Here is a 20,664-nt window from a genome sequence, read left to right as displayed (position 1 = left end):
ATTATTGAAGCTTTTCTTAACATCCTCAGTAAATTTCTGACCATCATGATGATCAACTGGAAGAAACTAATTTTATTTGTCTGAATTACGCTCTAACATTTTCGCATCTATTAAGTTTTTGAATTGTATTAAGTGTTATTTTATTAAATATTTTAATAAGTTGTTAATTTCAGTTTAATATAAAAATTTATTGTTGAAAATAATTTGTTGGCAACTTAGTATTGCAATATTTATTTTAAAAATAAATATCAGATATTTTTTTTATTAAAGCTCATTAGGTGCCTAGAATATTTGCAAAATAAAATATTTAATTACAAATCAAAACCTCATGAATTTCATTGAATTTAATTGTCAATAAATACTTAAGTTGCTGTATCTTACAATTTTTAAAAACATTGTTATCAAGCTGTGTACAAAAATGGCGTAGAATAAAATTTAAATTAAAAAATAAAACTTAATTACTTTTATCACATCCATTCAATTAATAATTACTCAAACCTTTAATATAGAGCTAAGAACGATGTTAGAAAGTTAAGTATGAACACCTATTTCTATTTACTTGTAAAAAAAGAATATTATGAAAATTTTTTTGTTCTGTTTTTTTTTTGTTTATCTACCTGTCTACCTACTTATATTTTCTTTTAACTATTATTCATAAATCATAACTATTAAAGTTTCATTTTTTAAATCGTCTTCTTTAAAAAATTTTTTTTTTCGCAAATTTTTTTTTTATTATTTTTACTTTTGTTTACAAGACTTTCATAATGTTTAACAAAAAATAAGCAAAAAAAAAAAACTGTATAAAAAATATGCGCCCATAGGCTAGACGTCGGTAAGTATGTAATAAATAAAAAATATAATTTAACAAAATGAAGAGGAAAAATTTTTTATAAATCAAGGAAAATTTGTACAAAAAAAAAAAAATAAATGGAAAAAAAATGAGTAAAGAAACCTTTTGTTTCCCTCATTTATTTTTGAATAATGTATAGACGACATTGGTAGACAGTAGACGCGACAGGGTCGTTTGTTACTAGTTACTACAGTTACTCTCATTATGAATTGGTAGATTATTGAATAGAATCATTTTGAAATAATTGGTTAAAATTTATATTATTTGTATTATTCTTTTTTCCATTCTCTTTTATTGATTATTTGGCCCTTTACATTTCAAAATATGTAATTTTAATTTACATAGATTTTTAAGAATTAACAGCAGCCATTTACTCATAATGAGTGATTAAAATCTTATGAATTCTGTTCAAATTATTTGAAAAGATTTTCAGAATGAAAACAAAATTCCGTTATGTCAAACAAATTTTTCGTTAAATAAGGTATTCATTTTATAGAGATCTCACTGTATATAGTATTCGAATACGAAAAGCGTTTCACGAAAATCGAATTACATAGTATGGCTCCTGATTTCACTACTTAAATTTCTTTAAAAACTAATCATTTAAAAGAAAATCATAATTTTCACTAAGAATACAATCTAACTTCCATTACACGAATCACAATTGTAAAACAGAATTAGAAACATTCAACTACACTTCCAATAAATTAAGTTACTTCGTGGCCTTCTGGAGTTAACCTAGGTTTTTTTTTTAAATATTGTAAGTACGCACTACGTATTTTAGAACTAATCTACTTTAATTTTACATACAAGTTTGTATGGATATGTATAGAACTTGTAGTTGTATTTTAATTTTATATATACGAGTATAATATTTTTTTTATTGTAAATACATAAATAATTATTGTTTTCATATACAGAAATTATTTTATTGTTGTTTATTGTTTATATTAAAATTGTTTATTCGTAAATTTTAATCATCGTTTCAAAATGAAAATACATACATATATTCAAATTCACAGTTGTGTTATTCAAATTATTTTAATATTTACATACATACTTATACTCGTACATGCACACGGTTTAATACATATCGATTTGTTTGCGGTCAATTTTCTAATATGTATGTGTAGTGTTACCAATTATTTTTTTAACACTGCAATTAGCATATTAAAATAATTTTTTTTCTCAATTAAATTTCATTTTAAATTTGCTAAATTTTGATGTTTTTTTAATAGAAATTAATTTTATCTAAATCAATTAAATCAATTTATTGTAGTTTATAATCAGAGTTTGATCAAATTAATATTTGATCAGTTTTATTATTAGATTTGTGGCATCATTTAAAATTTTAACCTGTTAGTGAAAGGTCTATTTAAAAACTAACTATTTTGTTTTAGAAAATTCAGTCTTTCTGTTATTTTTGATAGCGCTACACAAAATTTAACTACAGCTGGAAGAAAGCATACTTTAAATGCTTCGGTAACACTAATTGAGTTCAATAATTTGAAAATAGAAAAAAAAAGGAAAATAGAAAATTTTCTTGGAATGTGAATAATGGCCTAGTGGAGAGTTTTTGGTTTATTTCGATTTTTCTGTTATTTTGATTATTTTAAATAGTGCGTATTGCGTATATGTACATATTATACATACCTTGATTGGAATTCGTGAAATTTTCTATATTTTTTCTATTTTTTTTTTTTTGAAGTACTTTATATACCAAATATAAATATAAGAAAAGTAGAATCGCAGAATTTTGTTATTTTGGAATTAATAGTATACATAAATAGAATTTTTTCAATATTTATACATACATACATGTATATGAATGTGCATGTGTACTTGGGGAATGCCGTTAAATAATTTAAATATTTTTTTTTCTAATTTTAGACAAATTAAATTATTTTGTTTTTCTGATCTCTTTAACTTTGTATCTACGTATACGTTATACCCAATAATGATGCAAATAACTTGGTGGAATACAAGTTTACATATTACAGTTAATGTACATAATATATATATATATATATATATGTACATATATGCATTTTTTAATAATGTATAGATAAGCATCTTCCAATATCTTAAGTTTTTGTAATTAAAATATAAAATTTCGTACAACAATGTATCATTTTTTTTTCTTTATATAGCATAAGAGATTCAAAATAGCGCATTAAGTGTATTCCTGATTAATTAATTAGGCTAAAAATATGCTGATATTTTTATATATTTTGTTTTATTTGATGCGTTAGAGTGCCCATAGGAGTACATAGTAATTATGTGTGTTAAAAAAATTAATGTGTATAAAAATTCTATTTTGCATTTGGAAACTTCATTTTTCAATTTGTGATGTTCAATTCAAATTCAGAACTAATGGGTATAGGTACAATATTTAGATTTTATTTTGAAATTGATTTCTTTTTTTTTCTAAAATTTTTGCATACCACCTTCAATTTTGATAATTGTGTATATTATATACGAATTTTACAAAAGTATTGTAAAATTTTATAAAAAAGTATTTAAATAGATTGGAGTTAAATGAGCCAAATTTTCCATCAAACTATTTCACTCACTGAAAGATAGATTGGAGAGTTCAATATCACATGTCTCTCTTAATATAAATTACAAGCGATAATAATTTTTAGTCATTAACCGTTTGCATATTGATGAATTTTTTTTTCCAGAAATATGAAATGAATACGTTATTTGCAAAATTTACTTGGTTGTACTCAGGACGTGACAATCGAGAAAAATATAGTATATATGACTGAACTGATTTGATATGCTTAATATGATTTACTCACGAAATATTTCTAAAACTTATGTAAATAACAATAATTACAGAAAATTTTCCAGAATAATTTTTTTAAATAATATTTTATTAAAACGGACATACATAATTACATATTTATCAATTTATTAGAATTTTTTGATTCTCACCTCACACTTAATTATTTTAACCTCTTTACGTGCTTAATTCATAATATAGAATACAATATCAATAGAATTTAAAAATATTCTTTTATCGTAAAAATTTTTAATTCAATCCAAAAATAAAAAATATAGAATAATTAATTTTGCATTTTAAATGACCCACCCTAATTCAAAATATAATATGAATTGTGTATTGCTCTCATATGAAAATTAACACACACATGTATATATAATACATAAAAACTATATATTTTTCTGTACATATTCATTTAGATATTTTAATTTTCAGTGATTGTCAAATTAATTTTAATTTGTCAAAAGTTTTATTATAAAAGTTTTTAATGCATTCCGTTGTTGTTTGTTTCTTTTTCTTTTTTTTGTGTCTTTTCCTCCCCCATTTCGTTAGTTTTTGTATTATTCGATTTTCATTTATACGAGTATGTATAAATAATTTTTAATTTTTTTGCATTAGAAACAAAAGTAAGCTTTCTGTGTAGCTTACCGTAAATAATTTTAGTGTCAAATATATGGGAAAAAAATAATTTTTTGTTTATTTTGTTCGCCTAAAAATTATTTTTGACAATTTTTTATTTTAGATTTTTCTGTCTTTTTCTTTCTATATAACATCTACTGAAAGCCAATATCTTCTATACGAACAATGTCATCTGTCAGAACCAATACTTTGACAAGTAAAAAAAAAGAAAGGCTTTTCTTTTTATTTTTTTCTCCCATGTATTATTTATTTATTTTGTAAATATATTCATATATGTATGTATGATTGTACATAATGTATTATTGTTATATACTTATGCACATATACGTAGGTAGGTAGATAAAACTATTTTTATATAGAGCATTATTTAATATCGTTAAAAATGCTCTTTTTCATTTTCAAAGTAGACATTTTGACTTCAGTATTATTATAACAAGACAAAAGACAACAAAAAAACTAAAAAGAAAACAAAAAAAAACGCACATAAAATTTGATGAGAGAACAGTGATGTTTTGAATAAATATTGAAAAGTAGTGCATTTTTCTAAAATTTAAGTTAGTACTAAATAAAATAGTACCAACTGGATTCTTAAACTAATTTTAATGCCAATAGTCTAGTTGCAAATAAAAAATATTTCAAGAAATGTAGAACTCTAGCTAATTCTAGCTATAATTTCAGCGATTTCTAGCAAATTTGATTTTTTAAACATTGGACTATGTATGCCTTGTTCTGTATGGAGCATTGGAAAGGGATATTGTTCCCCATGAGGTTAAAAAACTAGTAAAACTTGTGTTTCATAATTTGTACTTGTAAAGAGCGATCCGTCTTAAATTTTAAATGTAAAAAAAATTTCACAAAATTTTTATATTATACTTAGTCAATTTCTAGCAAAAATTCTTTTAAATAAGTACTTACTTAAGTATCTTTTCTGTGTAAAATCTAAAGTACTAAATATTGCAGGACTGTTCAGTACAGTATTCATGCAATAGAATAGAATAGAATTAAAAAGGAAAACAGAAAATAAAAATCAACCTATTAGATATAAAATTGAATATAGATGACTAACTGAAAGTAACAAAGGTACATGTCAGTTGAAGGGGGGGAGAGAGAGGGGAAAACGTAATAAAAAAAAACTAAAGCATTTTTTACACAATAGAATCAAGAGAAACTGAAAATAAAATTGAAAAAAAAGTTTTGTTTCATTTCAAATTTTTTTTTTCCTATTCAAAGTTCAAAAGTTACTTTTGAAAAAGAGAAAAAAAAAATTTTCAGTCGTCTCTAACTTTTGTTTTGCTTTTCAGTTTTAAAATTCTATCTTACTAATATGTAAGTACATATGTAATTGGGACAATCTCTTTTTATATAAAGTAATTTGGCTCTCTTTTTATAACTTGCACAACATTTGGCATTTGATATAATGTGCGACAAAGAATTTTATTTCCGCCTTTGTTGGTGTGCTCAAGTTTCGAATAATTTTTATATTTTGTTGTGTTCGGCTCAAGTTTTTAAATTAGAAAATGTTGGTAGACGGATACTGCAGAGTAAACTGTAAGCTTTTAGTTTATAATTATGAATTAGTCACTCAAAATAGATTTGGGAAAATGAAAATATGAAGTGATCAAAAAGTTTTGACGTATGTTTGATTTCTTTGAGCTTTTAAAGTAGTCATGACATTTCATATATACTTTGACTATATATGGGCTTTCAAAGTAGTCATGGCCATCAAAGTAGTCTTAAAAATTGAACTTTGTTGGAGAGGTTCATGTGCTGTACGAAGTTTTTCTACATTTAATCTGTATTAAACCTGTCTTATTTTACAAGTTCAATTTTTTCACAATTGGTAAATTTAAAGTTATTAGAGCTTTTTATTCCCTTTTAGAATATTATTTACATATAAATTTGATTGGAAAATCCGAAATGTCAATAATTACCATATAAAATATAACTCACTGTACGGCATGTAGAGAAGTGCTTTCAATCCACATGTAAGGTTTAGAATTATTGGAATTTAAGGTCACAAAAACCGAAAAATCTCTCATAACATTAGTTGGTAAACTAATAATATATTATAAATTATAGTTAATTGCACCTATTTATTTAGATTTAAACTAATTTGAGAAAAGAAATGGAAGTTTTAGTCAAAATTTTACTTAAAGGTACATTTATTACATTACATATTTTAAATCTTTTATACAATTCTATAATGTCAAAAATACATACATGTCTACATAGATTACGTACTCATATATGTATATTAAATTGCCCTGTAATAAATACCGTGTCAAAAAGTTTTGTATTATAAAATTACATACAATATTTTTATTTTCTTTTATAATACATTTTTTTTTTGTGTTATATTTCGTATACATTAATAATATTATTATAAAAGTTCTATTTTTTTAGTTTTTTTTTTTTAAACTTATATACACTTTTATATAACATTATAACTATTTTTATAAATTATATGTATTCATTTTATTTGAGTATTTTTTTCCATTAGTATTTTATATATACATAATATGTACTTCCATATCATACATGTATATTATACAATAATATCATACTTTTATATTTGATATATACATAGCTGTATACCACACTTGACTAAACAACTGATGGTGGCCTTGGCTTACCGCATGTCGCAGTGCATATGGCAAAAACTATTTCTATGTTTTTTTTTTATCGTTTCTTTTTTTTTTGTTTTTATATTAAAATTTGTATTTGTGTATAATACTAAAATATTTTATAGATACAACATATATGTAGGTATATACTTTCAAATGAAGTATTAGGGTGTGTGTAACATACAATATGATTATATATGTAGTTGGTTGTGTGTATGATAAAAAGCGAATTATATTATAAGTATGCTATTAAATGTATGCATGGATGTTTGTAGATTTGTAGTTAGATACGTAATAATATATTATAGATCTTGTTGTAGGTATATTTTATATAAAATTTTAAATTTAATACTCAAAGATGATGACGACGTTTGCATAATAGTTAAAAAATTAATAAAAAAAAAAAAAAAAAAAAACAATGGATTTTTATGTATAAATTTAATTCTTCTGTATGTGCATACATTTGTGTTATAAACGTATATGAGTGTGTGTGTATGTACGTAACATATATAATTCATAAATTTTCAAGCTGTTTCTTAGATTTCATAGAATTCATTTTCTATTTTATCTGAAAATTTTGCTTTATTTTAGTGTTGTTGTTATTGTTTTTGCTTTTTTTATGTGTTCTGTGCTTTTTGATTTTTTTTTCATTTATTTTTTTGTTTGTTGTTTTGCATTTCTTTTGTTTTGTTTTTTGTTTCTTTTAGAATGAGAATTATATTGTAAAGACTCATTTTATACTCAAACTCAAGTATATGTACATATGTATGTATATATATATCTACTAAGATTATTATTATTATTATTATTGTACCTTATATACACATGTTATGTGTATATAAAATTATAGTAAGTTTATATAGGCGACTATATTTAGCGAATATCTACAGTTTTTAATTTATAAATAGCGATACCTATATATACACCGGAAAAATGTACATTTATAGAGAATATTTCGTATGCATACATCTCTACATACATATTCACACATATATATATATATATTTGGAGAGGATATAAATAAAATAGAAATTTTATTTTTTTTTTTTTTATTTTTTATTTTCTTTTTTTTTTTTTTGTAAAGTGTCGTTTGTTGGGTGGTGATTTTTATACTATTAATGTACAAGCTCTTGTATTCATAATTCTGCATTATATATGTACATACGCAGATTTATATGGAATAGTATAGGTATGTAGGACACCTTTTTATTTACATTATACTTATTTATGCTATGTAGAATATCATTAAGAAATATATGTATGTATGTATTTATGTAGGTACGCGGAGCTCCTCAATTCTGATTTTATGTTATGAATTATTATAAAAACTTAAATAATTTGCATTAATATATATGTGTACATACATACACTTGATGAGTTACGAATTTGCGTTTAACTGAATGTCCTCCTCTTCATATTCTTTATAGAAATCAAACTTTTTAATAAAAACAATTACATTGTACTCTGATTAAAATTAATGATTTTAAAATTACAAAAGCAAGAACTTAACTTAAATTTATTTATCTATTAAATCACAACTTTGCCGAATTTCAACTTTCCTCAATAATGATCTAAATATGTATATGATGAATTTCAAATAAACGTAAGGTGTTCTAAACTGTTTCACATTTTTATGATACAATTTTGTGGTAAGTGGATAAATTCTATGTATGTATGCATTTCCCTTGTATGTAATTTTTTCTTTTTGACCGCCGGTATTGTACAAGAATATTGTATACAAAAACAATATTACTTATATTCTATAAAGGAGGTATTGTTTTTGCATCAAATTTTATATTCACATAATAATTAGTGATTCGCGCTATGTTGAAGAATTACAAAAAATCGTACAAATTTGTTTGATCGTTTATTACATTTAACAGAAATGATCGTTTATTATTTTGATGATTTTCGTTTGCGAATGAAACCAACTTGCAGTTGTTATGGGGATAGCTTTTGTCCTAGAAATCAATTGAATTCGTTTTTAATGTGGTCAATCAGTTTTTAGTAGTATACATAAGATTAATAAGTAATGAAAAAGTCAATTAATTTTCTTGAATATTCGAGCTCTGTACACTAATGGAATCAGATGACAAATTTTTCAAAATTTTTGAGACTGTGGAGTATTCTTATACGTTATGAAACTGTTTTTTTTTTATTATGGTAAATTTTACAATTTCGTTGAGTTTATAAAAATAAAAATCACATATTATTAAAAAAATTTGGAATCAAATCGGTTATTTACTGATCACATCAATTTTTTGCTCTATAAATCATTTTGTTTTTTTACCCATCTTCATTAAAATATTTTTATATAAAATCAAGACTTTTTTTCAGTTTAATTTTATAAGTAGTTTTATTTGGTTTATGAATGACGATTACAGTGAAATTCAAGTAATTTGAATTGGTATTCGTTGAATTACCAAAAGTATTATTTCAAAATTATATTGAATACAATATAAATATTATAGTGTCAAATATTCTGAAGGATTTTCGGTTAAATATTGTTAATAAAAAGTTTTTCATAATTACTAGTAAGAGAGAATATTAGAAACTTCCATAAAATTTTAATAAAATCAAACAGAATCCATTATCGACTCTTGATACTGAAAAACTCTAACTTCATAATCAGTTGCGATAAGTTAGTTTTAAGTGAAGTTTTAAAAATGTTGTGTTCTAAAATTTTTCGTAACTCTGTATATAGGCATTTACATAATTACTCGTAAGGATTCTAATATCACTCAAGTTGCAGTTTTAAATTTTGTTCAGATTTATTGTGTTATCCTTGATTTGTCGACAAGGTTTGATAAATATTAAACTTTTAGTAAATTGCTTTAAACATGTTATTTTAAATTAAAATTTATTTGAATTTCAATGTAATCGGATTCGACTGTACAATTATTTGTAAATGTATGGGGATTTCTATGTATATATAAATGAATGTGTATGTGTGGTTGTTTATCTTCAATTTCTTTTCCTTTTTATTTGTATATATGTATATTTGTTTTCTTTTTTCGTATTTTTTTTTTGGTTTTAATTCATCGTACATAGGTGGAATCTGTATTTCATTTCATTATTTATACTTTGTTATAATTTGTATTTTTTACTTTATTTTATTTTGTTAAATGGGCTTTTTTTATTATTATTATTATCGTTTTTAAAAAGAAAAATCTGCAACTTTTTCTGGAAATATTATTTCTTTTTTTTTTTCTTTTTTTTTTTTTGAAAAAAGCGCCACATAAATTCAGTGAATTTATATTAATGAATCATCTGACAGAAAGTGACATTTAATTTTTAAAACGGAAATCATATAAAATGTTAACAAACATATTAAATTTATATTTGGTTTTTTTAAATTTTAAATTTTTTTTTAAAATTAAATTTTATAGTGATTTTTATATTTTTATACCATTTTATAAAGGATTTATTAAGAAAAAACCACTATTAAATTTAAAATCTATTTCAAAAATTTTGTTGTGAATCATTCGAATATTAATTACTACGTTCTATATACATATACATATATGTATATATGTATGCATTGTATATGTACATTTAATTACATTAGAAATTTTATGTCTTAAATAAGATTTTTAATATTTCTTATTACGAGTACTAAGGCGAAGCAGTAACCTTTGATACAAAAAATAATTTTGTAATTTTTGATTATTTTAGAAAATTGTTTTCTATATTTTCAATTTTCACTATATTCTACATAATAACAACATAATATCTTATCCTTATTTCATGTTATTCTATAATAATATTTTTTTTTTGGCAAAAGTTGATTAATATTTTTAGGAAATTGTATTCTTCCTACATTTAATATTAAAAATTCAGTAAAATGACATTGTTAGAATAAGAATTTGAGTGTAACGGATTCGTGTGAAAGAAGACGAAAATTATTTAATTTTCATTCAGTAGTTTTTTGCATTCATTAAAAAATAGCTATTGTAAAAAGTTCAATTTTTAATACAAAATAAATATTTCAAGACTTGATTTTGTTTCCCGGGTGCTTCAATTGTAGAGTCATTAAATATTTGTATAATGTACAATATTCGACTGAAAAATTTTTTTTTCGTATTGCATATCTGGTGTTTTCCAAAATCTATACAGAATTTGATCATTATTCTATATATTTTTTTTTAAAGTTGCAAATTTTATTCTATATTTTTTGAGAAAAAACCCGTGATTGCATTGAAAAAATTAAATATTTAATTAAAAAAAATACAAAAATTTTATTTTAACCTTACGAACATTCAATTGTTATCAGTTTTCTCAATAAAAAAAAATTATTTATTAATACCGTATACGATATCATTTACGATTAACCAATTACATGCAATTAAAAAACGCTTATTTTCAAATTTATTAAATGAAATATAAAAAAAATTCTTTTGTATTTTTGATTTCTTATTTAAATTTAAATTTTGAATATTTTTGATTTTTAATAAGAGACATAATAATTTCCTGTAATCTAATTATTTATTGCTTACGATGATAAAATTATTATAAAAATGGCCTTCAATATTAAATTTAGAATATACATTTATTTAGAAAAAACAAACTATATTATACATAATACATACCTACCTACGTACATACATACGTATGATAAATGGATTTTGGCGACTGCATACTAATACAATTTAATTATTAAATAAATAATTGTATACAAAAAAGTAACATAATACATTTTAAAACAAACATATATTGTATTAATGGTAAATTTCTATTGACACATACATGCATACAAATAAATAAATAAAAAGAAAAATTAATTTTATTATTTTTCCAAAAATGATTTTTGTCTTTATTTATTGTTCAAATTTTTCTTATCTCTAATTTATTTATAGTTTTGTCATATGAACATAATAGGAGACCATATACGTATTTAAAACATGATATATGTAACTATAGATTTTTTCTGAGTGTAATGTTTATGAATTTTATTTTAATATTTATTTTTTGCACAATATTTTTTAATATCTTGTGTATACATTTTTATTTATATAAAACTAATACGATTTATCATTATATTTCTAATATATAACTATACTATGTAAATATATCACACTATATGACTAAATATACTTACTTACGTATACATTATGTATGTTTATACATCCAAATTCAGTTCATAATAATTCATCAATATTAAAATTAAAATATACCATATATTTGAATATATTTCTCTCCAAAATAATAACTTTATATAAAAAATTATATTTATTATGTATGTATGTATGTATTTATATATATGTACATATATACAGTTCTATACATATCAATATAATTATTGCGACTCTATAAAGATGATTCTGATGATGAATGTATATTAATGATGTTGATCATTATTGATGATATTCTCTCTTGATGTTTGTCATATCACTTTAATTTCATCTACAAAAAAAATTTAGCATAAAAATAATGTATGTATGTATGTATATAAAAAAAAAAGTTGTTCTTCCAGTGTCTTGCTAGAGGCAATGAGGAGTAAAATCAGAATTGAAGCAAAACAAAAGTAATAGCAGCGACAAAAAAAAAGCAAATGTTGTTTATACTACATGTATTTTTCGGATGTTGTGCTAATATTATACATTATATATATGGATATATATATAAATACATATATAAATATTGTACACTGTTATATTTATTTAGTGAACGGACAAACGTTTTTTTTTTTTTTATTTAAAAAAGTTGATAAAAATGAACAAAACAAAGAAAATAAAATCAAAATGAAAAAATAACAATAAAAACAATAGTTAGGTAGCAAAGCTATAAAAGTTTTGAACAGAGAGATTTTTTTGTTTGTATATCATGATATTTGTGCTTGTGTGTAGATAAAATATATTATGTACGTGTACAGGTTGTTTGTGCAGTACTAATATTTCATATTCTAAACAAACATTCTTATTTTGACATCATAGTAGACTAAAGCTTAATTCATTTTAAATTTAATTCAAAATGTTAAAGTGTTAATACTTTTGCATATGATATTGATTCAAACACGACTAAGCGGTGAATCCATTTTAAAACTGTGCATGGTAAGTTTAATCATGCCGAAGAAATCGAAATGCAGATCGGATAACTTAGAGAATCACAGGGGTCATGAAATAAAATTATTTATCTGCTAAAATTACTTTACTAAGTGGCGCGAGCAGATCCTCTCTTTAAGAGAGTTTTAGTTCCGCAACTATAAGTCACCTAAAAACAAAATTTAATTAAGATTACTCGAAGATTTTTAAATTTTAAACAGGCATTTTATTGAATTTTATATACATTTATATCTTGATTTACGCATACAAATTTACTTAACATGTAATTAAACTTTAGAAAATTTAGAAATATTTTGAATAACATGTATGATTGTATGCACTTATGTACATCATATGTGATTATGTGAAGCAAAATTCAAAAATTATGATTACTATTTAAGTATTTGCAAAGTAATTTAAAAAAATAAATGCTAAATTACAATTTAAATGAAAAAGAGTGGGCATCATTTTTTTTTTAACTTGCTAGGGTAGTCAAACTCCAGGTCATTATTAAGCTCTTAATATCAATTTTTATATTTAAATATTTTATTTTTTACAATTTATTTCATTCACGCAATAATAATTTTTTTATAATAACTCATACCTATTAAAATTCTTATACAAATACTTCTTTTAATAATTATTTTTTATATGTAAAGTAAAAGAAAAAATTGTTTACTTATACCGTATTACTTTAAATATTAGACCCTTTGTTCTTTAAGTATTTTAAAACAAACAAAAACACCCTATTCAATTACACTCTATTGAAAACAGAATTATGTATATTTTATACGTAGGTACATATATATACATATATATATATATACATATTCATTATACTTATTTGTGCACTCTTAACTTTGCCGGGTTACTTGCATATATTAAAAAAAAACAAAAATTCTGCGTTTTTTTTTTATCATCATTAATATTTACTATATTTTATATTAATATAAAAATATGAATAATTGTAGCAGTAAGCAGCATCTCAGATCAGTAAACATCATCATCATCATCATCGTCAATATTGTAATCATTATCATTGTCATCGTCATCATATTGGTTGGGTATATGTAGAAAAAAACAACGACAATAATGATAATATAAAATTACTACATATATAACCGGTATTATGTTGTGACGCTTGATAATAATAATAATAATAATGTTTGAGATATATACTTACTCACATTCATATTTATTTACAAGATGAACATAACTATTATATGTATACTGCGTAGCCATAACACATAATCTATATTGTGTTGTAGATAGATTGTTAGAAAATGTAGAATATTTTGTATAGGTACGGCTAACCTAAGTATGTTCGAATTAACGTGTGCTACTGCATAATTAATTACATTAGGCTCGTCACCTACCTAGTAAACTCAATGACGTAAGAAACTGGTGTTCATGGTTATCTACAATATCGGACACCAGACCTATGCTCCTCCCAGAAGCAAAGTAGGAATAAAAAAAAAACTGCATTATTAATTAGAATCAGGACTTGAAAATCTTGATTTTTATGAAATGGAATTACTTTATAGCTCTGTAACATTTAGCTTATACTCTAAATTTCAATTTCGGAAAGCAAAACCAGCAAAAATAATTCTATATCTTAAAATTAATTGCGTTAAGATTTAGCTTTATATAAAACAATAAAAAAAAATTAATTCTATTTGAGCATTTCTCTTTTAAATCTCTTAAATTTTTATTCTCTTTAAAGAAGAAAAAATTTAGCGGTTTAAAGAATTTATACAAACAAACGCCAATCCTGTAACAAAAAGAATCCAAGCAAAAAAAAATCTTTCAAGATGGAATCGATGAAAAAAAAACAAGAAATGGAAAAGAAAATTTAAATAGTAAAAAAGAAAAAAATGCGCGCGCAAATTTCTGTTTACTGTTTGAAATTCGAAGAGTTCTTCGAATAATTGGAATTTTACAAAGAAATTAAAGGAAAATACGAGTATAAAAATAATTAAAAATCTTGTTTGTTTTTTTCGTATTTGTTGTTATTATAGTATTTTGGCAAGTGGTTACTTTCTATCAGAAATAGGATTACAACTTGTATGCTAACAACCACATTTTTTCTATATAAGTAATTTTTTTAAAATAACTTAAAATTTAAAAGTTATTTCGTAAAACAAAAGAAACTACGAGCCTTACTTTTCGAATGGAAAACTATTTTATAATGAATGCGTAATGCTTTTGGAAATTAACTAAAAAAGGGTCTTTTGAAATTTTTAACTCAAAAGGAGATTAGCTTATATGTGAACTCAGATTTTATTCTATAATTATACGTAAATATTTTAATTTTAATTTTAATTGAAAAAATTGGAATTATAGGTGTACATATAGAACGATTTCATTGCAAGTTCTGAAGCGTTATAGTTAATAATCAATTGCAATCAATTTGCAAAATAATTTTTATAAATACATAGATATATAAGTATGTACATAGCCATATTTTTCACAGAAATTCAAGATCTAAAATAATTACTGTGATCATTATGAAGCGAAAAGATCATATTTACAACATTTTGTTGAACATCAACAAATACATATATATTGAATTACTCTTGTATATATATATATATATATATATATGTGTGTTAATTGTGAGATCATCGTACTAAATACATCATTACTGAAATAAATATACTTATTTCATATCATCTATATATGTATGTACATACTTACAGGTACAATTAATTTAAATTAAATTCATTCGTAATTCTAAAGATCTTAAATTAAGATATCAAATAATAGTGATAATATTATTGTTATTGTATTACTTTTGTAATTATTTATTGCATGTTATTCTTTTTGGTTTTTTAATTAACAAAAACCACTAATCAAACTATATAATTTACATTATACAGATCATTATGATGTTTGTACATATGTTGATGAAATGTAATACCCTTTTACAAAATAGAAAATTGGAATAGTATTTCATATTTAAAACCGCAACTTTATATTTTGTCTAGCTTAATAACTTGTAATTTTATTTAGTTAACTCGTATAGATGAATACATACATATATGTAAATTAGATGTAAAATGTGTAAATTGATTTTAATAATAATTGTTGGCCATGGGTCTAGCTAAAATTTATAATTATTTTTGCTGTTTTTTGTATTATATTTTCAATTAAGATTATTTTGTAACAGCTTTAGTCTATAACATAAAATATCATGATTTTATGTATTGAACCATTTTAATTTAAAAACAAAATAATCTTAAAAAATATGCAAACATTGAATATTTAAGGAATAAAGGGGTTTGTAAATGCTTAGTCTTAACCAATCCCTAAAAATATTAGTGTCTCGCAATAAATCAATAATCCCTAAAAATATGCAATAATTTAAATTTAATTTTAAAAATCGAAGAGATTTGCATGTTACCCATATTTATAATGCGTGTACATGTTTGCTTGCCTTCTAAACTAAAGTTCAGTCAGATGCTCCTAGAAATATGCAAATATCTATAAATTATCGTAAATACTTTAAAATTAAGGTTTATTTTTTGCTACTTTTAAAACACACAAATCAAAATAGTAATTACATAAATATGTATAATCAATTTTGTAAATAATAAGTAAATTATTTTGTCGATTACAAGCAGATGCAATTTTGAAAAAGAAAATCAAATACTTATAAATTCAAAGAATTTCAAAAAATGACTTAATTGTTATCAAATTTATTTCTTAATTCTCTTAAATATGAATATTTTCAGTTATTGACCCTGCATATTTTCATTAAAAATAATGTTGGGTGGCTAACTACAACTTCTTTACCTAATTTATAACTAGTTGTCATAAACATTCTCTCTTAAACAAACTATTGAAAATTCAATGTTAAAACACAATTTAAAAACAAACTTCTAAATAGCAGAAAAAAAAAACAAATTAGGAAACTCAACAACTCATTAAGATAATTACGAAATTTTTAATATTTTTGCAGACTACTTAAAAAAAGAAGAAAAAAAAAAGATATATAAAGATTAAAAGTAAAAAATTGCATTAAAATATGAGCTGAGCTTTGCGGTAATGAACTGATAACTTAACAAATAACAAAAAGGAAAAAATTAAAACGAAGAAAAAGAAACAAGAAAATTTTTAACCCGCAATATAAAGACAAAAACATGGATCAGAAAAAAAAATTGCTCAATTCTATGGTTAAGCTGCTGTTTTAATTCATTTAGTATACGAACAATCATACAAACAAATATACTTCTTTATTTAACTACATGATATTTATACACAAATATTTATGCACATTAATTTAAAAGAGCACAAAAAGTGTACTGAGCAAAACAACTCCGTCTTGTCTAATTACAAAAGTAATTTTTATTCTTCTATATACAGTAGAACTGCAATGTTTCGAAATTTTTAAAATAATGAAATATTAGTCAAATTACTGAAAAACATTTAATATTACTAACTAGTTTAATCCGTTTTTTCCGATGCTGAAATTAATGCATATTTTTTAGAAGCTCATTTATTAAGTAACATAAATTTATGTATATTGCGCTCTGTATGTTAATAATGATTTGCAATACATTTATTATTTCATACTTAATTTAAAAATATTATTAGTTTTCCTTAAAAAATAAAATTTGGTAATAGTTTATTAAATAGCAAGCGCAAAATCGGAATTCCTTATGAATCAAATTCCTTGTGAATTTGTATGACTAATCCTTTTGAACTGAAATTTTGATTTCATTTGAACATGTTTGATTTCAGTGTGATAACTAATATTTGTAGAATATTAAAATTGTGTTTTATACACAATATTTTACAAATGATAAAGTTCGTTAATGAAATCGATTTATTTTGTTTAATCAAACATGTTCGTTCGAATATCGTTTAATATAATTTTGTTTGATCTGTGTTTGTTTTTGTTCGATCCATTTATTTTGTTTGAATGAATTAAAATTAATGGAGAGTAAAATTTGAATTCAGTATTGTCATAAAATTATAAAGTTTTTAAAAAAATAATTTCTACTGTATTTCTGAAATTATTTCAACATTATATAAATTATACAATAATATTATTTATATTTACAGTACTGTTTAATCTATTGTAATAAAATATTTTAAAGCGGTATTAATAGTAAAACTGTAATATAAAATCGTGTTCAATGGCATAATATTTATTGTATGTGCAAGTACATACATACATATATACAAATATCAAGTAGTTTTATATTATTTTTTATAAAATAAAGAACGTGTTGAATATTGCAAAATGTATAAAACAACAAAAATTGTATGTGTGTACGTTATAATAAAAAAAAAACAAAATTTAATAAAAATAAAAATATTTTCCGAAAACTTTTGCTTTTCAAGGGCTTTTTCTTATATACTCATACTTATTTGAAGTAAAGAAATTGTAAATTTTTTTTTATAATTATATTTTGTTAAAATTTTTTTTTTATATTTTCTTCATTAAAATTCATACATACATACTTTACTTGTTTACTTACATTTGTGTTTGATTAAAAGGCATTCAGAGCCAGAGAGACATTAAAGTCATTGTACCTTCTTGTACTAATATTGTTATTGTTATACTATTATTTTTTTTATATATAATTTTATTTTTATTATGGTCTTATTAACAAAATTAAGTAATATAAAAATTGAGCAAAATATATGTATTTTGTTTTTTATATTGTTCTGTTGTACATACAAGTATGCATGTAGTATGTATGTATGTGTGAATATTGACCGAGTTTTGCATTCATGCGCTTCAAAAAAAAATGGAAAAAAAAAATTAAAAAAATTAAAAATATTATTTTTCTTGCTATTTTTGTTTTTTTTTGTATAAGAAAATTTTCATGCTTTGTTAACAAAGGTCGACGTCGTCGTTGTCGTCGCCGTCATTATTAGCGGCAATAACCGAAAATAGAACAAAAAAAAAAAAATAATTGAAAAATTAAAAATAAAAATTACACTTAAAATTTTTTTTACTTGAAAATATTGTAAATATGAATGATGATGATAGCGGTATTATGGCGGTCGCGATTCGTGATTTATTAAATATACACACTCATATATATCCATATACATATACTTGTGTGTGTATTTATATTGGACATTATTGTAAAAAGAAACTGTTAATATTGTAAAATTACCTTATTATAGGTACTATGTTTATTTTTGTACATTTTATTAATTATCAATGTGGATATTTTTATGTATGTTTGTATATTTGATGTATGTATATGTACATATTTGGAAATGAATGTGCATATGTTTGCGTGTTTGTCGATAGATAAATGACTAAATTAAATGAAAATGTTGACATTTTACTTAATTTTTTTTTATGATTACTTCTTCTGATTACTTTTGTACATTTTGTAAATATGTACTTAGAGTACTTGAACATTATTTTTTGTTGTAGTTATTGTTATTTTTGTTGGTTTTTCGCGGCTACAATATAGTTTCATTATTATTATTATTTTTTTTTTGTTTTTATAAATTTCAAAGTTGATTATTTTGATTTTGTAGCCACTTTTTATGTTTTTCTTTTTCTTTTTATCTACTTGGTAGGTATTCTTGTGTTGAAGAGTTGTAATTGAAGGTGAGTTATTTCTTAAGTTATTTTGATTGTTTGTTTATTTTTGTTTTTTTTTGATAAATTGGATTGTATAAAAAAAAATTGGTTGTTTCGTTCTTGTTGTGTTTAATAAGGTCAATAAAAATTACTTGGATTTTATTTTTGTTGTTTTTTTTTCGTGTATTTTATGGTCAGTTAAATTTACTGTGAAGAAAAATTGCAATAGTTTTTTGTTTCTTATTCTTGTTTTAAATTTTTCTTATATTTTCTTGCGCTATAAGGTTTTCGAGGTTTTTTGTTGTATTTTTGTTTTCTATGGTTGATTGAATTTTTGAAAACTAAAATGTCATTTTCGAGAATTTTTTTTTTTTTTTGTCAATTATTATTTAATTGACTTCTTATAAAAATTATTAAAATGTTATTATTAACTATACAGGGTTGAGTACATTTAAGTTGTAAGAGCATATTTTTAAGTTTTTTTTTCACCTACTCAAAATAATTTTTTTAATAAACCTTTATTTCTTTGCATTTATTTAAAAAAATATTTGTCTAATTTTTGATTTTTTTTTTTTTGTATATTTTCAGGTATGTGAAAGAATTTGTAACAAATATGGTAATTAATTTTTAAATAACAATTTATTTAATTTTAATGATATTTATTTTTAATAATTATAAAAAAAGCTCTTAAATTTTTAACATACTTAATTAAAATTTATTAAAAAAATTTTCTAAATTTGGAATATATTTAAATTTTTTAATAATATAATTGAGCACTTAATTGATAAGTACACAATATTTTTAAAATTGTCTCTGTTATTATGAAGGAATTTTGATTATAATGTTACATTTGATAATTTGAAATTGACCTACAAACATATTATAGAATTGACATTGACACAGAATGTACATTTAGCTGACAATTTTTTTTTTCGAAGATAATAATTAATAAATAATTCTGCTTTTTGTTTCAATACTTAAAAATTCGATTAACTTATTAGAAAATTTACGTATGAATATTTCAAATTCTAAAATATAACAATGCGTTTTCTCAATTTTAATTTCCACACTTCTGATAAATTTCGAAATTTGACTTAAATTTAAATAAATATTATTGGAATAGGTTTAAAAATAAATAAAAGACAATAAATTTATAGTTCATGGCG

The 20,664-nt window shown here is 22.4% G+C and overlaps 1 protein-coding gene across 1 annotated transcript in view; it reads left to right on the top strand.

Moving 5' to 3' along the window:
• Positions 1-20,242, top strand: part of LOC129615138 (ski oncogene-like) — a 78,116-nt gene extending 57,874 nt beyond the window's left edge. Inside the window, exon 3 of the mRNA XM_055530215.1 lies at positions 20,087-20,242. Within this exon, the coding sequence (XP_055386190.1) occupies positions 20,087-20,122 (36 nt within the window). The 3' untranslated portion in view covers positions 20,123-20,242. The remainder of the gene's footprint in view (positions 1-20,086) is intronic.
• Positions 20,243-20,664: the final 422 nt, after the last annotated feature.

The sequence above is a fragment of the Condylostylus longicornis genome, unplaced genomic scaffold, assembly GCF_029603195.1.
Source record: "Condylostylus longicornis isolate FDR11 unplaced genomic scaffold, ASM2960319v2 ptg000135l, whole genome shotgun sequence".
Taxonomy (NCBI): domain Eukaryota; kingdom Metazoa; phylum Arthropoda; class Insecta; order Diptera; family Dolichopodidae; genus Condylostylus; species Condylostylus longicornis.
The sequence above is the reverse complement of the archived record's forward strand: the minus strand, read 5'-3'. Positions and strand labels throughout refer to the sequence as shown.